The sequence below is a fragment of the Pteropus vampyrus genome, unplaced genomic scaffold (assembly GCF_000151845.1).
Source record: "Pteropus vampyrus isolate Shadow unplaced genomic scaffold, Pvam_2.0 Scaffold171, whole genome shotgun sequence".
NCBI lineage: Eukaryota > Metazoa > Chordata > Mammalia > Chiroptera > Pteropodidae > Pteropus > Pteropus vampyrus.
Genome location: NW_011888952.1, coordinates 2,851,083 through 2,873,768, shown reverse-complemented (window position 1 = coordinate 2,873,768; position 22,686 = coordinate 2,851,083). Strand labels below are relative to the sequence as shown.

At 50.8% G+C, this 22,686-nt stretch overlaps 2 protein-coding genes across 13 annotated transcripts; both read left to right on the top strand.

Moving 5' to 3' along the window:
- The first annotated feature begins 504 nt into the window (after positions 1-504).
- Positions 505-11,409, top strand: IL17RE (interleukin 17 receptor E). The gene is made up of 17 exons (XM_023536878.1): positions 505-756; positions 1,036-1,051; positions 1,622-1,744; positions 2,356-2,453; positions 2,710-2,863; positions 2,964-3,061; positions 3,096-3,137; positions 4,008-4,076; positions 5,014-5,080; positions 6,062-6,237; positions 6,316-6,363; positions 6,446-6,491; positions 6,669-6,817; positions 8,528-8,596; positions 9,079-9,130; positions 9,208-9,306; positions 9,802-11,409. Exons 1-17 carry the CDS (start codon positions 625-627, stop codon positions 10,356-10,358), a joined length of 1,995 nt encoding a protein of 664 aa, XP_023392646.1. The 5' UTR covers positions 505-624; the 3' UTR covers positions 10,359-11,409.
- A 258-nt stretch (positions 11,410-11,667) lies between these two features.
- On the top strand, positions 11,668-22,659 carry IL17RC (interleukin 17 receptor C). Of its 12 annotated transcripts, none has more exons than XM_023536867.1 (19): positions 11,672-12,041; positions 12,333-12,354; positions 12,551-12,703; positions 12,860-12,934; positions 13,026-13,135; positions 14,001-14,112; positions 14,459-14,503; positions 15,994-16,133; positions 16,359-16,418; positions 17,958-18,012; positions 18,097-18,278; positions 18,373-18,423; positions 19,370-19,418; positions 19,575-19,696; positions 19,951-20,040; positions 20,582-20,630; positions 21,659-21,754; positions 21,869-21,907; positions 22,006-22,659. In XM_023536867.1, the coding sequence occupies exons 1-19, from the start codon at positions 11,937-11,939 to the stop codon at positions 22,629-22,631; spliced, it is 2,181 nt and encodes a 726-aa protein (XP_023392635.1). In that variant the 5' UTR covers positions 11,672-11,936; the 3' UTR covers positions 22,632-22,659. The 12 variants fall into 12 exon arrangements, with proteins under 12 accessions (XP_023392641.1, XP_023392635.1, XP_023392637.1 ...); XM_023536866.1 differs by having other exon boundaries at positions 11,674-12,041; positions 22,003-22,659; XM_011370579.2 differs by having other exon boundaries at positions 11,676-12,041; positions 19,373-19,418; positions 22,003-22,659.
- The last annotated feature ends 27 nt before the right edge of the window (positions 22,660-22,686 follow it).

Sequence of the window (22,686 nt, the reverse complement as noted above, 5' to 3'; positions counted from 1 at the left end):
AGAGAAAGCTGGACTATAGTCCTGAGAGTTAGCCAGGTGGAGAGCCAGGAGGCTTATGGGGGCATGTGAGGCTTATCTGCTTCTTATAGTGCTTTCTTGTTGTTCTAGGTACCTCGGTCACCTCTGTGTCTATCACTTAATACAAGTAGTGCCTAATAGCTCTATGAATTCTCTAAGCGAGGCAATGAAGCATGTGTCCAGGGGAGATCCAAGTCCAAAATCGTAATGTTAATGGGCAGGCGGGTCAGATCTAGAGGGTGTTGCAGGAGTAGGAGGGTTAAGAAATGGGTGCAGCCGGCCGTCCCCCTAACCCTGTGCTGGCTTCTTTCTTGTTATTTCTCTGCCAGAGCAGGAGCCCCTTGTGCTCCAGTTGGGGGCAGTAAGGTTTTCCAGGGGACAAGCATCCTTCAGAACCTCTGCTTGGAGGAGAAGGAATGTGGTCTGGCCTGCTGGTTAGGATTGAGGAGGAGCTTTGGGGCTGGGCGGGGCAGGGGCAGGGGCAGGGGCAGGCTGAGACGAGGGCTCCTGCTGGCATTGTGTTCCCTGCTGCTGCACAGCAAAGCCTTGCCGCCCATCTTCAGGCTGTGCAGCCATGCTCTGGGTGCCTTGACCGCACAGAAGCCCATGGGGAGCTCCAGACAGGCAGCCCTGCTCCTGCCTCTCTGCCTGCTGTTCATTGGCCTCTCTGCTTCCTCTGGGATTGGCTGCCCCTGTCTGCCCCGCTGGAACACCCGCTGTCTGCTGGCCTCCCACATGGTAAGGTGCCAAGGTAGGAACGTCTGCCTGGCACAGGCTGGCAAAGCTCCCCACTCTCCTGCCTACGCTTTCCTATCTCTTCAAGTCCCTGTGCTCTGGTGGCAGCGTTGCTGTGTCCTCTACACAGTCTTGGAGGGGTGGTAGCCAAGGGCCTAGCTTCTGGGCCTCAGAATTAGGTGATTTGAGGCAAAGACCTCAGGGAGAGTGCTCCTTATGAGAATCCCTACTAATTATACTTCTCTCCTTTTGTTACCCTATTGGGCCCTGTGCCTTCTGCAGGATGACAGTTTCACTGGTAAGTCTCATTCTCTGTCCTGCTCCTCTTCCCCACATCCCTTTTATTCTAGATCCCCAGCAAGCCTTCCATTCTAATTTTTGGTTCCCAGCCTGGAAAGTAGCATAGTATCGAGGAAAAAGCACAGGGTTTACAATTAGGGCAAGCATGGATTTGCATTACAATTCTGCCACACATTTCACTTGTGGCTGCAGGGAGTGCACTTAACCCCTGTGATCCTCAGTTTCTGAGGGGTCTATCAGCGTAGCAGAAATGATTATACAATGAAGACTGTTGTCCCTGAGCTGTGGGGAGGATTAAATGAGAAACATGTGTAAACCTCCAGGCACTCCCCCTTAACTGTCAGTAATACAATGACCTTCATATTTTCCCATACATTATCTCGTTTACTTGATCGTGATAATAACCCCACTTTATGAATGAGGAAGTTGAGTCTTAGAGAGGTCCATAACTTACCTAAGGTCACACAGCCAGGATTAAGTGGCAGAGCTCAGCCTCAAGTCCAACTTGTCTGAGGCAGGAGGGACCTCCTTGGACCCTACCACTTGATTTCCTGTTCATCTTTCGCAGGAAGTTCTGCTCATATTCTTTGCCATACCCAGTTGGCCCTCCCCACCTCCCCAAAGTCTTGGTGTGCTCCGCTCTGGCAATGCCCCTACTGTTTGTACCTGCGCCTGGTGTCAGCTCCTTCAGGTATGAGAAATAGCCCTTGGGCCATTCTCAGTGGGTATGTGAATTAGGGGCATGTTGGGGTGGGGGAGGCATGTTGGGGTGGGGGAGGCAGGTTGAGGCAAATGGGACTTATCATACTAGAACCTGTTTGTCCTGTTGTCCACCTCAGCAGAGACTAAGGTCATCCTAAAATAGCACACCATGACTGATATTAGTGAGTTCGTTTGTATCATTTTGTGAAGGTGTTTCTCCTTTCAGCTGGGACCAATTCTTGCAATTAAAATGTTGTAGTTCTATTTATTGTTATTACCTTCCATTTTAAAAGTAAGATTGTTCTTATTCAACTCTATGTTTTCATTGCCTAGCTCAGCGCCTGATACATACTAAATGCCCATACCCTGCTTAAGCATCTGCAGTTTGTAATTTTTCACTGTTATAAATATGCTACAATGAACATTTTCATACTTAAGAAACTACTTCTTTTTTTATTGTGTCATAACTTTCATGACCAAAGTTTTGATTTCATTACCTTCCTTGATCTAAAATGACTTAGGATCCAACATTGGGCCACATCTCCAGGGAGAGGAGGGGCACTGAAGGACTGAATATTAAACGTGTCTTTTCCTGCACAGGCTTTCAGTGGGGCTGTTTCCACTGCCTGGTGCAGAAATCCAAAAAGTTTTACATGTTCCAGTTCTGTAGGAGACACAAGATGCCAGCATCTGCTCAGGTACTCTCTCTGTCAGTTCCAGCTCTGCCCTAAGCCTCACAGCCGTTTACTTTCTGGCCTCTCATTTTATTCTCCAGCCACATGAGAGGGATAGGAGGTGTGAAGATAAAATAGACTATTCTGCCCATTATACAGTTAGAGAAACTGAGGCCTAAAGGTTGATCAACTTGCCTGTGTGCCCCAGGTTCCAGAGGAAGAAATAGAAGCCAGGGATCGTGATTCCTGACCTCAGTCCAACCTTGCTCTCTACTTACAGAAGAAAGTGCTGAGTAGCTGTTGCCTATCTGAGAAGGGCCATCACATCTCCGTCGCCTCCCCAGACATCTCCCACAAGGGGCTGCGCTCCAAAAGGACCCAATTTTTGGATCCAGTGACAGTGAAAGGCCTCCTGAGACAGAGCTCACAAAGGGGTGAGCTAGCCATGGGGTGTGACTAGAGAAGGATGCAGTCAAACAGTGGTGTCTTTGCTAAGGCCAAGAGACAAGGCCACCAAGTCCCCCTTCTTCCCAGGGCCCGAGTTCTCCTTTGACTTGCTGCCTGAGGCACGGGCCATTCGAGTGAGCATTCCCCCAGGCCCTGAGGTCAGCGTGCGTCTTTGTCACCAGTGGGCATTAGAGTGGGCATTAGAGTGTGAAGAGCTGAGCATTAGAGTGTGAAGAGCTGAGCAGTCCCTTTGATGCTCAGGTATGGAGTGCCATTTCCTTGGAAAAAGCCAGATCACACTGTGCTGCAACATAACGGCCTACCCATTGTACATACAAGAAGACTGAGGTCCAGAGAGCAAAGATAATTCTTCAAGACCCACAAGTCTGAAGTACCTAGCATTAAGACTTCTTTGGACTAGACAGAAAATGCAGGGGGCTTGTCACCTGGGAGCTGAGGAAAGGAAAAGGGATGGAGCAACCTTGAATGACTAGCAGAGAAATGAATATGGTATTTACTCCCAATGAGATGACCCTCTGTGAGTTTCACGTTACCTTAAGAAGTCTTTGCAGTTTCTTCAAGAAGTTGTTTTCCTTAAGAAAATAACAAAGTGGTCACACCTTTCCATTTCCCTTCCTTTGTTGCTGCCCCTCAGAGAATGAGATGTCCCCCAGCCCTCTTGACACCTCACCTCAACTCCAGTTTTCAAGGAGGCCCTTGTGTACAGCTGGTATCATTTGCAGGGACTGATGTTACACTCCTCAGGCCCTCAGCTCTCTTCATTTATAAAATGGTGATGATGCCTCCCAAGATCTCTTTGATGCTAGCATTTAATTAAGTTACTGCTTTAGCGCCTAGCAACCTTCCCGGCATACAGTGGGGCTCATTAAATGTATATTCTTTTCCCCGTCTCCTCCTTCCTCCCCCTACTCTATATATTGAGATGCCTAGAGAAAATGGTCAGTGTACAGAACAGAGACCCCTTGGGAGGAAATTTTTTGGTGGAAGAATTAAGTCTCATATAAGAAAAAGGGGGTGTTGGCCAAGTTCCCAGCTTCCTCCTGTTGTTGTCCAGGGTGTCTATGCTCTTTCTCAGGCATCTCTTCTCTCTCTTTGTTGCTTCATTAACAGAAAATTGTGTCTTGGGGCCACACCGTAGACCTGCTTTATGAATTCCTTCTGCCCTGTCTGTGCATAGAGGTGAGCAGAGGTAAAGGTGTGGGTTGTCCATGGCCCTGCTCTGAGGCCCCCGTATAGCACAGTTGGTCAAACTTATCTTCAGTAACCTATCTACATTTTAAAAGGAGTAGGTGTTAATAGGTGCTTGGGAAGACTGGTGTCAGCTTGACTGTTAGCCACACACTGGGTCAGAGATGGCAGTGTCTTGCTGAACATGGGATATTCTTTCGGAGTGATTCCAACCTCAGCCCCACCCAAACCCAGGTTTCCTTGGTCCAGACCTGGCATCGGCCCACAGAGGAGGAATAGACAGCTGCTGTCACTATGTGTTCTTAGCAGGAACAGTGGGAGCACATGGCCATTGCAAGGTTCTATATGGCCCCAAAAGTCTTGTCCCCACTAACCCTTCATTGCAGTCCTCCTCCTCTTCATAATTCTGAAGTGCCTAGCACTAAGACCCCTTTGGACTAGACAGAAAAGGCAAGGGGCCTTGTCACCCAGAAGGAAACCAAAGGGAGGGTGTAAGCAGAGACTTAGAGCACCAAGCACCTGCCAGGTTGGACAACTTTGTTGGGTAAAGTTTGGGCAGCCTAGAAGGAGGAGCCTACACAGGGCACAAGATACCTTGGGAACCACTGAGAATGGAATCCAAGGCAGCCAAAAGTTGAGGAAGGTGGACCTCACAATCTGCCTCTTTCTGGCAATAGGTTCTCCTCTCCAGGGAGAAAAGAACTCGTCCCCTCACTAACTGTTTTCACTCCCATACTCCGGAGTTCTTCCCCCAGTGTCCAGCACCACCTATGCTTGCTGACACCTTGCACTGCTCCCTGTCCTCAGTACCCTGCCAGCTCAGGCAGTTTGTACCAGGGCAAGGTCAAGTCAGAATGAATTTTAGGTCTGAGTGCTATAGAAAAAGTCCTTCCTCTGACCTTCCCTGCTTGTTCCCCTGTTCCCCCAGGCATCCTACCTGCAAGAGGACACTGTGAGGCGCAAAAAATGTCCCTTCCAGAGCTGGCCTGAAGCCTGTGAGTGCTGCTAAATGCACTCTTGTGCATGCGCAATCTCTCTGTCTTCCACACATATACACATACCCCACTCACACATTTCACACCTGTGTTGGAGGAAGCCACCAGAAGGCATGCAGGCACTTTCCCTAGAGTCAGAGTGGGGAAAGGGCTACAATGTCTACAGATCAGCCTTCCAATAAATGAGATTATCTAATATTATACTAGACACTGTGGGTGGTTCAGAAATGTGAGACACAGGAGGTAGTGTCCTGGAGATGAACCAGAAGAGCTGGGCTCACTCAGATCCCAGCTCTGCCACTTATTCTTCTCTGTGCCTTAGGTTCCCAGGTTCCTCATCTGTAAAATAATGATACTTGCCCTGCCTTACTTTCCAATTGTTTAAGAGGCTTGAATCCAGTATGATAAATGAAAGTGGTTGGTGACGTGTGAAGTGCTATACGCACATTGTTGCCTCCAAGCTGAAGAGACAGGACACTCAGACATGACAAATGAATAGCACAAAGCATCCTACATTCCAGGGCAGGGTTGCACATGAGGACTAGGCTGTGGGGTGTGAACTCAGGCAAAGGAAAAGCCAGTGAAGGTGGTCACTAGCAAGAAAAGGTCTCTTAGAGGAGGTGACCCCTGACCAGTACTCAGAAAATGAGCAGGATTTAGAAAGGAGAGAAGGGAGAGGAAGGCATTCCTAGTTCTGAAAGGAACCTAAGCTAAGATGTAATGATTTCGAGTTTGAGGAGCAGCAAAGAGCTAGCTAGAATGGAGGTGCAGGAAAGAGAGGAGACAGCTAAATAGAAAAGGTAATAAAGCGGGATGGAGAAGGCATGCTCATGTTTTGGGTTCCTAGACAGGACAGGAACTGTGCCGGGCACTTTCACAAACATTATCTCCTGATGCCCTGGGGATAGGGTTGGCAAAATGAGGCCAAAGTGAAGTTCAGGTCTCCCTAGGCCTCACTCTTTGCCCCTGCTGCCTGCCCAGATGGCTCCGACTTCTGGAAGTCAGTGAACTTTACTGACTACAGCCAGCACAGTCAGATGGTCATGGCCCTGACACTCCGCTGCCCACTGAAGCCGGAGGCCTCCCTCTGCCAGAGGCAGGGCTGGCACACCCTCTGCGAAGACCTCCCCAATGCCACGGCTCAAGAATCAGATGGGGTGAGACAGGCCTCCCTAAGACATGGGTGGGCAGGACTGGGGCCCAGGGCCCTGACTAATTCCCTTCTCCCACCACAGTGGTATGTTTTGGAGAAAGTGGACTTGCACCCCCAGCTTTGCTTCAAGGTATAAGTGTGGGTGAGAGGGGATGGGTAGGGCTATGGATGATGCCTAGAGCTTGCTGACCTGCCATTCTTGGATTTCTCAGTTCTCTTTTGGAAACAGCAGCCATGTTGAATGTCCCCACCGGACTGGTGAGCCAATAAGAGACCCTGGCTGGGAACCCCTCCCACCATTTCACCCTCACCTAACTGTGACAAAGCCAAACTCTAGTCTTGCCCTGACTTCTCTGTCAACTGCAGCCCAGCTCCTATCACCTCCTGCAAACTGGGTCTCTCATATGACACTCTTTTTTTCCCACTCCCTGGCAGCCCCATCCTGGAACGTGAGCATGGACACTCAGGCCCAACAGCTGATTCTTCACTTCTCCACAAGGATGCATGCCACATTCAGTGCTGCCTGGAGCCACCCAGGCTTGGGCCAAGACAGCCTGGTGCCCCCTGTGTACAGCATTAGCCAGGTATGGCCTAGCGAGGATTTGACCCCCACTAGGTTCATGGCTCAGAGCACAACAAGTGGAGGAATCAAGCACATCCCTAATTTGTCATCTGGTTATTTATTTACTTGATCAGCCTTTGTTTGGCTGATCAGTAGGGTCTTCCAAGAAGCAGTGTCTAATCTTTTCAGTTTCTGAACTTACAAAGATAAACAGAGGCAAGACTGGCTTTCCAATATCCAGGTGTTTTCTGGCCCACTCAAACTGCTGCCACATTTTGTACTGATGCTCTCTTGAACCCAGCTGTCTTCTACCACCATGCTCCTGCCTGCCTCCCACAGGCAGCTGGTAGAATTTCTGTCACTATCTCCCAATCTAAAATTTTGAGAAACAGAGCCCTCAGAAGCTGATGTGCTCTTTGCAGAATATTGTAAACTACTGACAGATTTAACTTTACTATGTGAACTAAGAACAGTTTGACTAGCAGACTCTCTTCTGTGTATCTGATATAAAAACCGCAATCAAATATATCTGCAAAACCACAGTCCCAAGCTGACTAAGCATGACAAGCTCCTCCCAGTTCTTTCTTAAATGCTCACTTGCAGCTTGCTTGTCTGTTTTGTATTCTCTGAGAGCTCCCAAGCAGACAGATGGTAGCAAATGCTCAAGATTTAAGACCAAACCATGTAAAGATTTAAGACAAAGTCATGTGGGAAAACCTAAAATTGAGAGTTAAATTCAGACTTATTTGTTTTTGTGATCTGGGAAAAGACTGCCTTCACTGAATTCAGCCATGATTTGAGAGCCACCACATCAGCACTTGGCTCACAGCTGACTGGAGAATGGGATCTGGATCAGGTGGGGTAGGGGGTGAAGGGTGTTCCCAAAGGGTGGAGATTCTGATCAGCTCCCTACCTAGAACCCAGAGCATAGGGCAGAGCCACATCCTAACTGTAGACAGATGGCAATCAATTATGTCCAATTCAACATGCAGTTATTGAGTGCCTACTCTGTGCCTACCCTGCCTTAGGCCCTGGGAGCTACAAGAAAAGTATATAACAGAGTCTCTGCCCCTAGGAGTCTACAACATAATAATAGCTGCTACTACTCCATGAATAAACACTGCACTATGTATTATAAAGAGTGTTCACATGCATATTCTCATGTGATACTCTCAATAACCCAGTAAAACAAGGATTATTACCCTTCACAGACAAAGGAAGAAACTGAGGCTCAGGGTGGGAGGTAACCTATCTCCCCGCAAAAATCACACAGTTAGGAACCACAAAGACAAGAGTTAAGCCTTACTTCAATAACTGTGGTCTCCTGAATCCACAATTTATGTTCCTTCCAATGGTTAGCCTGCTCTTTCAGGTGTGCAGGACAGGGTTGGGGGCAGCATATTATTAGCCTCCCTGTTTTGTGAGATGCTAGAAAACATCTGTGGCTGATTTCTTTCCTCAGGGCTTGGCATGGAGTTGGCACCCAGGGTATGTCTGTTGATGAGTGCCCAATTGCCTGAATAATGTGTATCTGTGCAGCAGATCTGATCTGGGAATGATTGTGGGATCTGGGAATGAAGCTAGGGAAGGCTTCTTTTCAGGGGTGGCTTTGGGGAGGATTTGGGTGAGGGTGGGGGGTAGAAAGGAGGAGCAGCATGGGCAAAGGCTCAGAGGCTGGACAGAGCCAAATTTGCCTCTATGGGAACAGTCATTTTGATCTTTTTTCCAACAGACTCGGGGCTCAAGCCCAGTGACACTAGACCTCATCATTCCCTTCCTGAGGCCAGGGGGCTGTGTCTTGGTAAGGAATCCTGCCTTCCTCCCGCCCCACCCCCCCATTTACTCCCCCAGCATCTACTCCACAGGTGGCACATTGGGCAAATCTAGTCTGCAAAAATGTTTTATTTGGCCAGCATGGTGTTTGAAATTGGAATTTGTTGCCACCATTTAAATATTGGGAGATGTGGTATTTTAAAAAGCTGATTTCTGGCTTCTCTTGAAAAAGTCAGAAAACCTGATGCTCTGTGTCTACCCTCAGGCCTGGTGACAACTGGCTGGAGCTCAGTGGTGTCTGATTACTTCAGGGCCTATGCCCTTTAGGTCCTCATGGATACTCTAGCCAACTTTGAGTTCACTCTTTGGGTTTGCAACTCTTCACCTGTTCGGTGCAGGAGGAATTCTCTATTTAGGGGGCCTCCCTTTCTCCATCCTCATGTCTCATTCAACTTCCCCTGGAGAAGGTACTACCCTGGCTCATGGGATGGGGGGACTCTGTGCCCTCAGGTGTGGAGGTCAGATGTCCAGTTTGCCTGGAAGCACCTCTTGTGTCCAGATGGTGAGTTCTTCAGGATAGGGGTAGGAGGGAGGTTGGGCACTGAGGAGCTCAGCTTCGCCTCATCCTGCTTGACTCAGTGTCTCATAGACACCTGGGACTCTTGATCCTGGCACTACTGGTTCTCACTACCTTCTTGGGCATTGTTCTGGTCCTCACCCGCCGGCGCCCACTGTCAGGTAAACTCACTCAAAAGTAACCTGGGGATTTAGACCTGCCCAGCTCCTAGGCTAGTTGTCCCTACCCTTTCCCTGCCCTGGCTCCCTTCCCCAAGAGCCATGTCCCTGTCAGGGCATCCAGCTCTCTGTTACTCTAGGGGGTGAGCCTCAGATCCCCTAGTGGGCAGGAATGGTTAAGGCAGGGCAAAGGTCCCTCTGTGCCAGGTGGTTCACTATACCAAGTCTCTAGGCAAAAGGCGAGTGGAGAGTAAATCCAGCTTGCTCTGCACCTGCCAAGCCTGGCGCCCTAGCCCTTGCCCCTTCTGGGGCACTTTTATCTAATTAGCCTACCGGCACCCCATAGACTAAAGCTGCCTTAAGTACCCACCCCCAGTGCAGATAAGGAACTGGGAGGGGACACCCTATGATGTAGCCCCCCTACCGCCGAGGCTGAGGAGGAGTGGGATGAGCTGTCCCTTAACTGGGCCCCTGTTAATCTGTTGCTTTCCCCCCCAGGCCCTGGTGGAGCTCGGCCGGTGCTGCTCCTGCACGCGGCAGACTCGGAGGAGCAGCGGCGCCTGGTGGGGGCGCTGGCTGAACTGCTGCGGGCCGCGCTGGGCGGCGGGCGCGACGTGATCGTAGACCTGTGGGAGGGGACGCGCGTGGCTCGCATGGGGCCGCTGCCCTGGCTGTGGGCGGCGCGGGCGCGCGTGGCTAGGGAGCGGGGCACCGTGTTGCTGCTGTGGAGCAGTGCCGGCCCCAGCCCTCCCCGCGACCCCGACTCCCGCGCAGCGCCCCTGCGTACCCTGCTCCGCGCCGCCCCGCGGCCGCTTCTGCTGCTCGCTTACTTCAGTCACCTCTGCGCCAAAGGCGACATTCCCCCGCCGCTGCGCGCCCTGCCGCGCTACCGTCTGCTGCGCGACCTGCCTCGCTTGCTGAGGGCTCTGGACGCGAGACCTTCCACCAAAGCTACCGGCTGGGGCCGCCTCAGCGCTCGGCGTTGCCTGCGCAGTCGTTTGGAGCTGTGTCACAGGCTGGAACTCCAGGCAGCCATACTTGCCCATCAAGACTGAGCAGAGCTCCTCCACAATCCAGATGTCTTAGCCGCAAGTGTAGGGGCACTGGCTGGCACCCCAGAAAGAGGCTTCTACCCTGAAATCTTCGGGGTGCCTCCTGAGGACTACTGCCTGGAAAGCCTCATTCCCTGCCTCCCAGGCAAGGAGCAGAACACTTGACTCACTACCAGATCCTCCACGTGTGTGTCCGTCTGGCTTCTTCCTGATGCTTCTCTGCCTCGCAGAACCCCCAGGAAGAGTATCTCTTTACTGAGAGCTCCTCTAACCGCAGTCCTGTTGTGGGGAGAGGGATCTTCCACCTTCCTCTCACCAAAATTCCAGAGAGTAGTCTGCACATGCTGGAGAGTTTGGGACAGGGGTAGGAAAGGAAGGAGCTATGGCAGTTCTGAAGGGGGGTGATTCCAGGGAAGTGGGAGAAAACTCCCTTGGAGGCCAAGGAACCCCCTTTCCCAAACCCAGGCCTTGCCCAGATGGGGAGGGTGGGAGGATTCTGGACTCAAGGAAAATGGCTTTGGCCCTGGGTGGCCAGGGCAAAGGCGGGACAGTAGAGACCAAGATGGAGAAAGATGAATAAAGGCAAATATGATGGATAAATTAAAAAACAAGTGTGTCTCTAGTGTGTCCGGGATACTGAATTGGGGGAAGTGTCTGCGCAACCCTGCCTGGGGTTGTTATCCATCAATTTATAGCCCAAATCCTCCATGTCCACACCCACACCCCATCCTTCATGCAAAGGAGGACCTGGAAATCTTGATCCTCACTGCGACTCTTCACTGAGAAGAGGGGAAGAAACAGGTTCAAAAAAATAGTGTGTGTCCTTAAGCACGCAGCCGGCCCATGGCAAAAGCACAAATGGGATCCTTGTCTGCCTGGCTCTGGGTCCTATGTTCCTTCCTCAACTCCCACCACACTTAAGCACATGCCAGGAAGTGGTGAAAAGCCTACTACATGGTATCCTTTATCCCTGCCTTTAGAGCTCCTGACCCACAAAGGGTCACTGAGGCCCAGGGAGTCTGTGTGTGAAGGGACCTGGGGTGCCCAGTAAGAGGAGTCCCAGTGGGCCCTAGGAACTCAGAGTCACGTGGGAAGCAAAAATGCCCTAGGATTGCCCAGGCCCTCCTTAGGGACTGCTGGGGTGAGTAAGAGCTTCCTTACTCAGCCATGAGTCTGCTGCTGCCCTCTCCAGAGGCGGGCCCAGCCAGGTGTCAGCAGTGGAGGAGGAGGAGGAAAGGAGGGAAAAAAGGAGAGGAGGCTACCGCCCTAGTCCAAGGCTGCTGGCTGGCTCCCAGGCCTGGCTCTAGTGGGAGGGACAGGGTGGGGCGGGACAGCTGGCTGCCTGCCGAGAGCCAAACCAGAAACGAAAGCACTCTGGCTAGGATTGAGCCTGGAATCAGAACTTCCAGGAGAGACAGTACACAAGCTAGCCAGAGCTGGGACCCTGGAGGCTGGAGAGAGATTCTCGCTCCTCCTGCCCAAAGGCACGGGGCTGAGTGAGAGCAGAGGTGAGGTGTCTGCCCCCCCATTTGGGGGGGCAGGACAGGGCCTCCGACCTGGGTGCTGTCTACCACCTGGAAGATGCCTGTGCCCTGGTTCCTGCTGTCCTTGGCACTTGGTCGAAGCCCCGTAGTCCTCTCTCTGGAGAGACTCGCGGGGCCTCAGGATGCTGTTCGCTGCTCTCCGGTGAGTCTGGGGCCCCAGGGAGGTTGGGGAAGGCTCAGAGTTCAGTCTGGGGCCCATTAGGGCCCTAGCCTGGCTCCTGTCACTGCCACTACCACCGGAACTGCCCTGGCTGGTCTTTCTGGTACTGATGGGGTAAGGGAAGAATGGGGAGGGGGCAAGAGCTGGGTCTGTCTCCTTCTGGGAGGGTCTTGGAATAGGGAGCCCTGAAAGGAGGTAGGCAGGGATTGCGGGCAGGGAAAGATGGTTAGATTTGGGAGCATAAACTCTGACTCTTCTTTACCTCCTTCCCAGGGCCTCTCCTGCCACCTCTGGGGTGAGTAGCCCTACTTTTAGAGAGAAAAGAACTTCCCAGGTTGGTAGAAGGGAAAGGAACTGGCCCAGTCCCATGCCTTCATGGTCCACCGTCAGCCCAAGAAGAGCCTAAAGTTCCTTGGCCCTTTGCGGGTGTCAGGTGCAATCAAATTCTGGGTTCAAAACAGCTTCAACTCCACCCTGCCCTTCATGCACAGATGGTGACGTGCTCTGCCTCCCTGGGAGTATCGTGTCTGCCCCAGAACCTGTGCTGGTGCCCACACACCTGCAGACAGAGCTAGTGCTGAGGTGCCATCAAGAGACTGACTGTGAACTCTGTGTGCGTGTGGTCATCCACTTGACTGTGCATGGTGAGCATGTCATCCATGTGCACATATGAATGTGTTTGGGATGGGCATGATGATTGGGAGTCTCGCCATCCACCACCCCAGGCCCCAAACTGCACTTTCTGGAAGGAAGCCCAGAGCAAGGGGCCTGACATGGTCCTTATTCTTGGGTACTTCCAGGGCACTGGGAAAAGCCTGAAGATGAGGAACGATTTGGAAGAGCAGCTGACCTAGAGCTTGAGGAGCCTAGGAATGGTGAGGGGAACCTGGCGGGCCCAACTGCCCCTCATCAGAGCTTTGCCTGTGGCCCCTGGGTCTGACCAACCCTCTGCCCTGTTGCTCACAGCTTCTCTCCAGGCCCAAGTCGTGCTCTCCTTCCAGGCCTACCCTACAGCCCGCTGTGTCCTGCTGGAGGTGCAAGTACCTGCTGCCCTTGTGCAGCCTGGTCAGTCTGTGGTATGCAAAATAATAACAATAACAATCACCTTCTAAATATGAAATCTATAAAGTGCTTTCACGTTCATTATTTCTTTAAGTTCTAACTCTGATCAGGGCTGTGGGCAAGTCCTTTCAGTGCTTTATGCCTCAGTTTTCCTGTCTGTAAAGTAGGGCTAGGAATAGTCCTACATTATACGGATGTTGTGAGAATTAAATGAGGTGATAATGTCATGAACTAGGCATTATTATTACCCTCATTTTCCATATAGAGAAACTGAGACTTGGAGAGGGAAAATCTGTGGGCTGGATCCTCTGGACTTCCTGCCATACCATGACTGCCTGATGTATATGCCGTCGTGCAGGGTGCTGGGGCTACCTCAGGAGGTCACACGTGGTTGAGCGGTGTATCTTCACTTGGGCCAAATCACTCTAACCTTTTGATTTCCCCTCCTGCCCCCAGCCCCCAGCCAATATCCTCTGATCTGAAAAATTGTAGAGTGAGATAACATCTGTTGGCCCACCTCACAGGGCAATCGTGAGGACCACTGAAGCACAGGGTGTGAAAACCACTTCTGTGGGGAGGGGTGTCTGATCATCTTAGCTTTGGACATGTGATCCAGGACAGCCAGAGTTGGGGCAAGGACTCAGGTAGCTTGCGCCCTTATCCCTGTCTTGCTGACACCCTATGGAGGGTGTGTACTTTAGAATTGGGGGCCCTTGTTGGGGAAATTTCAATGGCAGAATTTCAGGCCATATAGTATGAATATAGTCATCAGCTGGGCAAGAGAGGAGGGAGTGAGTGGTCCATGCAGAGGAGCCCACAGCCCTTGGCCTGGATTCTGAGCCCTATACCACCAGCCTTCTGCCACCCCTCTCCTCACAGGGCTCTGTAGTATTTGACTGCTTCGAGGCTGCTCTGGGGGCTGAGGTGCGAATCTGGTCATACACTCAGCCCAGGTACAAGAAGGAACTCAATTTCACACAGCAGCTGCCTGGTAAGTGGCCCCAGAGTCTCAGAGGCCCCAAATCCTGGCCTCTCTAATCTCTCTTCCCTACAGCCACACCTCTTCTGCTTCCATCCCCTTTCTAGTCCTATCTACTCTCAGGCAGTGGCGTGGGCTCTCATTCTCCCCAGAGTCAGTCTCTCTTGTCTCCTCTCCCCAGGTGACAGCTTTCCTGCCTCTGGAGAAGATGTTTTGGGCACTGACAGATGTGGGTGCTATTTAGGGGACAGGGAGCCCTTTCAAGGGATCCCCATGAGTTGGGTTGCCCCCTTTCTTTCCTTGGGTCCTCTGATGGGTCCTCAGCCCCATCAGAGGCTTTTCTGTGATCTCTCCCCAGACTGCAGGGGGCTTGAAGTCCGGGACAGCATCCAGAGCTGCTGGGGTAGGGGCTAGGGCCAGTGGTGCTGGGAGGAGGGAGGCCAGGGTCTGGAATATGAGGAACCCTTGAAGTTGGCTTCAGGTCTGGGCTGCTGGCGCATTCCAGAAGCTCACAGACTTCATTCATTCATTCATTCATTCATTCATCATACATGATCTGCAATAGCTCCTACTTTGTACCAGGCACTGGGAATGTAAAGGTGAATCTCTTACTCCCTATAACAAATACGTCTAGAGGCCCAAAGCATTGTCAAGATTATGGTTCACCCTCCATGTATCAAATAAAAGTAATATTAAACCAAAAAATAAGAGCTAAGAAAGTCAAGGTTCTGATGGTTTTTCTCATGCACTGTTTAGATTTTTTTTTGTTTCGTATTTTCTTTATTGTGGCATAACATACATACAGAAGAGTGTGTAAAGTGCACTAATTTTGATGTCCAGTTCTATTAATTTTTACATATGTATATACTGCCATAACCACCATACAGATCAAGATGTAAAGACAATGTTGTGTTTTGAACTCTTAAATTATTTCAACTTCATTTTCTTTTTGGTTTCCTTTATCTTAAACTTGGCCTGCCTGCCTCTGGCAATCCATTAAAGACTACTCAGCACCAGAGCTTTGAGGACACAGATACACATCATGCATTCCATGTTATCATCCATTCAGTTACACATTGATTCTCTTATTCAACAGATATTTAGTGAGTAATTACTCTGCCCAAGGCATAGCACTAGGTACTGGAGATAAATCAATAAACAAAACTGACAAAAACCTGTGCCCTCAAAGAACTGACATTCTAGCTGAAAGTTAGAGTCAGGGTCAAGGTAGGGGTGAGGGAGGACACAATAAACACATGGGGATGTGAAATATGCAAGAATTAAATGGGATTGGTGCTAGGGAGAAAATGCAGGGAAAGGGGATAGGGAGGTTGGGAACTGCAACTGTCAGGAATGGCCTCATTCTAAAAGGTTCTGTTGACTGGGAACAAACAGCCAGTGCAAAGAGTCTGAGGCAGGAGTGGATCTGGTGTGTTTCAGTGTTAGTAATGAGGCCAGTGCGTCTGCAGCAAGTTAATTAGTCCCGACAGATAAGATTAGAATGGTCAGGAAGTCAGACTGGGTAGGACCTTGCAAGCCATTGTACGGACTTCATCTTCTATTCTAGGAGTAATATGGGGCGGGGGAGTAAGAGGGCTCTAAGCAGGGGAGAATTATTTATTTTACAGTGGTTACAGTATCCTTCTGGCTGCAGAGGGCGAAGTGGGGAGAAGGGTGGTCTCCAGACAACATACTGGGGCCTACATGGGCTTGGTCCCTAGCTGCTGGGACCCTATGCTCTGGTCTGAGATAGGGATATAATCTCTGCTCTGGTCCAGGAGCCTCCAGCCTTAGGAGTTTGAAGAGAACTCTAAAGGGTCAGTTGGTGGGTATGACCCAGGCTTGGGTGTACCGAAGAAGTAAAGGAAGTCTCTCTTTTTGGCTCCCCCACAGCCCTGCCCTGGCTCAATGTGTCTGCAGATGGTGATGATGTGCACCTGGTGCTGGAAGTCTCTGAGGAGCAGCACTTTGGCCTCTCCCTGTACTGGAACCAGGTCCAGGGCCCTACAAAACCCTGGTGGCACAGAAACCTGGTAAGGCCTCTCCCTCCCAAAGTTTATTCCCACTCTAGGCAAATGCCCATGCTAAGGATATGAATACATTATCAAAGGGGACTCTTGAAGAGGACACGGAGACCCACACCCAAAGCAAGAAACGTTGGTGGGGGAACTGCTGCCTGCCTGGTTTCCTCAGCTTTGGCCTCCAGCCTTCCCCTCTTCCTTATCTTCTCCAACTTCTCCTTTTTGCTCACCCCACAGACAGGGCCGCAGACCATTACCTTGAACCACACAGACCTGGTTCCCTGTCTCTGTATTCAGGTGGGTGCCAGGGGAATGGGACTGGGGAGTTGGTGAGAGGGGTGGCCCTCACTATCTTGGTCTCACCATCCTCTACTCTCCTCTTTGACTGGCCCTTCCTTGACCTTGACTGTCTTATGCCTTCTGACTTTTGCGTGTTCCGAATGCTCTTCCTGATCCTCTATACACAGGACTCCTATTTATGCTTCATTGCCCATTCAGATGTCACCACCTCTTTGAAGCCTTCCTCTACTTCTTCAATTCTTTCTTTGTGCTCCCCTGGAGGGTAGAGCATGTGCTATGAACTCAGACTGGTTTGAAACCTGACTCTCACCATTTGCTAACTGTGTGATCTTGGGCAAGTCACTTCACCTCTCTGAGCCTCTTTCCTATCTGTAAAATAGGAAGAATAATAGTAGCAGCTTCATAGGACTGTTATAAGGAAGTGTGCCACATCTAGTCTTAAATTTTGGCTCTTTCCTCTCCCTCTGATTACACATTTAATTTGTCATCACATTAATGTCTCTCATTCTTTTTCTCTCTCTCCAAAACAGCCCAGTTTGGGCTTCTATCATCTCTTCTAGACTGTTTCAATAAGTTCTCACCCGACCTCGTTTCCCAGAGCTTCCCTGACATTCTGGGCCCTATATTCTGACCCCTGACTAAGCCTTTTCCACTGTGTGTTTCCCATAATTCCCCTTCATGGGAATTTTGTTCAATCCAGATGGAGCTACTTATCAAGATATCCCCACTTCTGTGCTTTTCCTTAGGTAGTTTCCGCTACCTGAAATGCCCCCATTTCTTTTCCAAAAGCTGTCCCCCAACTTCCTGCCCTCTCCTATCTACACATCTCCTTGCACTTCTTTCCTTCCTTGTCCATTTATCACCTCTGTTTTTAATTTGGGCACCTGTCTCATTTCTTCTTACATAAACAGATGTTCAATAAGTTATCATTTTATTAATTTATATACATGTTTTATCCTTACTGCAACTATGAATTTATCATTTCCTTGAAAGCAAGGAAATAATATGTAATTAAAATTTAGCAATTCCCCCAGAGCCTTACCTAATGCCTGGAACCTAGTAGCTTCTCTTAATTAAATGTTTGCTGAATAAATTAATATGTTATCTCTAGTACTTAGCACAGGGCTAAGTACGTACCAGGTGTATTTTTAAAGTCTATTGAAAGAATAAATGAATGTGTCCTTAACACCTAGGACACAGTACATGGCATACAGTAGGTTCTCACGAAGTGATTGTAGATTTAATTATTGAATATCTCTAGTGCCTTCCCTGGTGCTAAGACACATAGCAGGTACTCGTTAAAAGTTTGTTAAATAAAGATGTTGCCAGATATTGACATAGGGTTTGTTGGAAGAATAAATGTGTGCCTCTCTAGGGCCTTTAAAGGGTGAAAAGACCAAGTGAGTATTTGTGAAATATCAGCCTAATGAATGTGTCCCCTAATGAATGAATGAGTGCCTAGTCGAGGGCCTGACACATGCTCCTGGTTGGGTGGGTTGAACTAACTTAACTTGTAGAGCCCTGTTTCCTTTCCAGGTGTGGCCTCTGAAGCTCGACTCTGTCAGGACGAGCATCTGCCCCTTTAGGAAGGGTGAGCAGACCCACAGGGGCCAGGGTGGGAGCGGTGCAGGTGGTAGTGTTAGGGGTGAGCAGTGACCTCGTCCTCTCCCTACAGACCCCCGCGCATATCGCAACCTCTGGCGTGCCACCCGGCTACAGCTGCTGCATCCGCTGGGCTGGCGGCTGGATGCGCCGTGCTCGCTGCCTGCCGAGGCCTCACTGTGTTGGCAGGCACTCGGCGGGGGCCCCTGCCAATCGCTGGTTCCGCCGCTGCCCCGAGAGAATGTCACTGTGAACGTAAGAGAGGCGTCAAGCAGGGCCCAGAGTTGGGAGAGAAAGGGGAGCCCAGGGAGCCACTTTTCGTGACCCACCCATACCCTTCTTTCCACAGAAGGCCCTTGATTTCCCGTTGCTTAAAGGCCACCCCAACCTTTGTGTCCAGGTAAGAAGGGGGCGCGGGAGCTCTATGTTGGGGGCAGGACCCCCCGCACACCCCACTCGGAACCGCAGACAAGGCACTGTCTTCTGGACCCACTTTATTCTTGGAGCAAAGTGGTTATGGGCTTCCTCTTTAGGAGTTCCACTATTTACTTTAGTAGTGCATGGGACCCTGGGCAGGTCACTTCACCTCTTTGAAGGTCAGTCTCATTTGTTTAATGGGGATGATAATAGTAACTTCTTCATAGAGTGATTATGAAGATTAAATAAGAGAAGTGCTTCACCTTAGGGACTGGCACAGATTAAATGCTCAACAAATGTTAAATGCTTTTATTATGCTATCATTATCCTATTTCCTTACCTGTATAATTGGTTGCTCTACAACTTCAAAAGGTGATTATAAACATATTCATTCAAGATTTATTGAGCATCTGCTATGTACCAGACACTGTTTTAGGCACTTGGGATAGATATCAGTGAATAAAGCCAATAAATGTTCCCACTCTTATAGAGCTTATGTTTGGAGAAAGGCAGACAATAGATATAAAAAGAAAATTCTTGTACTAAGTTAAAATTGTATACAAATACTATGGGGAAAGGTGAGAAGGACAAGAGAGGATTGGGGTTGCAATTTCAAGTGGACTGGTCAGGTGAGGGCTCTTTGAGAAGGTGGTTAGATGAGAAGGGAATGTATGTGTTTGGTCAGATGTGAAAAGTTAGCTCATTTAGAGTCATAAGGCCCGTTAGCACAGATGACCTCACAAGGCTGAGGCTGAGAAAAGTGGAGTGACTCCTGATCACCTAGCCTGAAACCCAGATATGCCCAAGGTCAGGTCCAGAGTGCAGACCTCCCAATCCAACAGTCTTCTCTTTGCCTATCCTTTCTCTTCTGGTCTTTCTGGCCTTGGCTTTTGCCTTTCTTCATGCCCTTAACCCTGGTCCCTTCCAAGCAGGTGAGCAGCTGGGAGAAGGTTCAGCTGCAAGAATGCTTGTGGTCTGGTGAGTGGGGCCTGGAGGAGGATGGGACAGGGCTGTTGCAATAGGGGCGAACCCTGGAAGTACTAGCTCCTGAAGGTGAAGCTCAGGCATGGAGGGGCACATGACAGCCCCCAGCAAGGTAGGGTCTCATTCAGAGTGGGCTCTCACCCCTTTTAGACTCTCTGGGGCCCCTCAAGGATGATATGCTGCTGGTGGAGACACGAGGCCCCCAGGCCAACAGATCACTCTGTGCCTTGGAACTCAGTGGCTGCACCCCACTGCTCAGCAGGGCCTCCACGGTGAGGGCTGGATAACTCTACTCCATGTATCTCTCCAGCTTCATTTCAAACCTGTCCTCAAACTTTCTCTCTATTCAATTTTCCCCTCCTATGTGTCAGGCTTTATGCTGGTCTCTGGGAACATGGGGGTGATTCAGACCTGGGCCCTGTTCTCAGTGGCCTCTCAGAAGCCTCTCAACCCCTAGCGCCTCCCCCTCCCTACCGCTATTCTGCCTAGCTGCAGCCTAGTAGTCTCCTAAGTGCTGTGTCCCTAGGTGACAGCTCCCTACCTCTTGGCTTGGCAGAGGGCAGCTCGTCTTGGAGAGCAGTTACTACAAGACCTGCAGTCAGGCCAGTGTCTGCAGGTGAGTAGGTGGCAGAAGGACCCTGCCCCAATGCCCAAGGGCAACAGACTCAACACTCTATCTTCAGCTTCTTCCACCTCTTCCTGTGCCTAGCAGAGGGCATCATGGAAACTCTCATTCTTCCTAGGCAGAGAGCTCCTCACTGTCCTCCTAGCACCTACCCACCATCTATTTGTGTTTATTTTGTGTCCAGTCCTGGGAAAGCTAAAACTTGAAGTATAGTTCTTATCCCCAAGTTGCTCACTGCTGGCTAAAAACCAGTAAACAGATAACAACATTCACATATGCTACAGATTGATTTCCAGGAAGGGCTTCAAGGAAGGGTCTCTTTAGGTGGACTAACTCTGGTAATGGAGGAAGGCACAGGGCAGACAGTAGGCACAGCATAAACAAAGGCAGAGCAGCTTGTGGGATCCTGCTGAGTGTGGGGAGAAATATGCATACTTGAGACTGGAAATTTGTAGATCAGGCTGGCTAGAACTTGGTGATTGCTGAACACCAAGCTGAGAACTTTGGATTTGATTTTGTTTGTCTCTTACAGCTGTGGGATGATGACCTGGGAGCATTATGGGCCTGCCCCATGGACAAGTGTGAGTATTACAAAAACTGCCCTTCCTCTTCTCTGCTCTCCAGAAGCTAGAATCTTGACAGAGACCACTCCTGGGGGCAGCTCATGCAATGGCCTTGTCCTTCCCTGGCTCAGATAAGTCAGAGGGTCATTCCTTCATTTATTCAGAAACTATGATGAGAGCTTGCAGGGCATCCTGACATCACCAATAAGACATAATCTCTGCCCCCCACCCCAGCCACAGGAAGCTAGAAAGGCATTAGCCACAGATCACTTACATTTAGTATGAGTTGTGGAAGCACTCCCTATAGTGTCCAAAGCCATGAATGCATATAATGGGGACCTGACCTAAGCAGAGTGAGTTCAGGCAAAAGGTTCCAGCTGAAATCTGAAGGCCGATCTACCTGAAGGGGGTAGAGATGCAGTTTTGTGAAGACTGTGGGATGCTTTTTTGAGGAACTCCAAGGTAGTCATTGTGGCTGGAATGTCTTTGGAGGCAGACCATGAGATGAGGATGCAAGGGCCATATAGGGCCTTGGAAGCCAAGGAATTTGGAATTTACATTAAGAGCAGCAGAAGCTTCCTGAAAGGCTATAATCACATTTGTATTTTTAAAAGATCTCTGGGGGCTGCCACGCGGTGAATGAATTGGAGGTAAAAAAGACATCAGGGACACCAGTTAGAACGCTGTTGCGGTCATTCAAGAGAGTGAAGTCAAGGACCCAGCCACTCTAGGCTTAGGGGACAATAATATTGCTGACATTTGAGCACTTACTGCGGCTTTATGTGTATTAATATATGTAGTTCTCACAACAGTCCTTACCAGTAGGCACTATTGTTTTCCCAATTTTACAGAGGTGAAAACCAAGGCAGAAAGTTAAGTCACTTATCAGTAGATAAATCTGTGTTCATATATATACTGGCTCTGCTATGTGCTGTGAACTTTAGGCAAGTCACTTCATTTCTCTGAGCTTCAGTTTTTCTCCTTCATGAAGTGGGGCGAAAGTGTACGGTCTTTAACCAGACTATCTCCTCCCCTGGACCTCCCAGATATCCACCAGCGCTGGGCCCTGGTGTGGCTGGCCTGCCTACTCTTTGCCGCTGTGCTTTTCCTTCTCCTCCTTCTCAAAAAGGACCATGTGAAAGGTGAGCGATTCCCAGCTCCATTCCCCAGGGGCAGGACTGGAGCGGGTCTGGGAGTTCGCCAAGAGGAGGCGACTGCTGTGCTTACCCGCCGCCTACATCCCTCTCCCCTAACAGTGTGGCTGAGGCTCTTGAAAGAGGATGTCCGCGCGGGGGGTGAGTGTGAGCAAGCGCCGGGCGGGGGGCCGCCCCCGGCGGGCCGGGCCTCTGGCGGTCTCACGTCTTCCCTCTCCCTCCGTTCTCTCCCGCAGTAGCCTCCAGAGGCCGCGCGGCTCTGCTCCTCTACTCCGCCGACAACGCGGACTTTGAGCGCCTGGTGGGCGCCCTGGCGTCAGCGCTGTGCCAGCTGCCTCTACGCGTGGCCGTGGACCTGTGGAGCCGTCGTGAATTGAGTGCGCAGGGGGCCCTGGCCTGGTTCCACGCGCAGCGGCGCCAGACCCTGCAGGAGGGTGGAGTGGTGGTCCTGCTCTTCTCGCCTGGGGCCGTGGCGCTGTGCCGCGAGTGGCTGCAGGACGGGGCGTCGGCGACCGGGGCGCACGGTCCGCACGACGCCTTTGCCGCCTCACTCAACTGTGTGCTGCCCGACTTCATGCAGGGCCGGGCGCCCGGCCGTTACGTCGGGGCCTACTTCGATAGTCTGCTCCGCCGGGACGCCGTGCCCTCCCTGTTCCTTGCCGTGCCGGTCCTCGCTCTGCCCTCCCAGCTGCCCGACTTCCTGCGGGCCCTGCAAGGACCCGGCCTATCCCACCCGGGTCGTCTCGCGGACAGGGCAGAGCAAGTGTCCCAGGCCCTTCAGCCCGCCCTGGGCTGCTGCGTCGGTCCCCTAGGAACCCCAGAGACAGGACGCGAGATGGGACTTGAAGCAGGGGACGAGACTTGAATAAAGGCAAACGCCATTTTTCTATCCACGTCTCTCCAATGTGTCTCTCTGCCCG

Bases quoted from the DNA above. Each gene is read 5' to 3' on its own strand.
- IL17RE (XM_023536878.1), top strand. From the start codon at position 625: ATGGGGAGCTCCAGACAGGCAGCCCTGCTCCTGCCTCTCTGCCTGCTG. The intron at 6,238-6,315 runs GTGAGACAGGCC...CTCCCACCACAG, and splicing joins CGGCTCAAGAATCAGATGGG to TGGTATGTTTTGGAGAAAGT. The intron at 9,131-9,207 runs GTGAGTTCTTCA...TGCTTGACTCAG, and splicing joins GCACCTCTTGTGTCCAGATG to TGTCTCATAGACACCTGGGA.
- IL17RC (XM_023536866.1), top strand. From the start codon at position 11,937: ATGCCTGTGCCCTGGTTCCTGCTGTCCTTGGCACTTGGTCGAAGCCCC. The intron at 12,935-13,025 runs GTGAGGGGAACC...TGTTGCTCACAG, and splicing joins GCTTGAGGAGCCTAGGAATG to CTTCTCTCCAGGCCCAAGTC. The intron at 18,013-18,096 runs GTGAGCAGACCC...CTCTCCCTACAG, and splicing joins CATCTGCCCCTTTAGGAAGG to ACCCCCGCGCATATCGCAAC.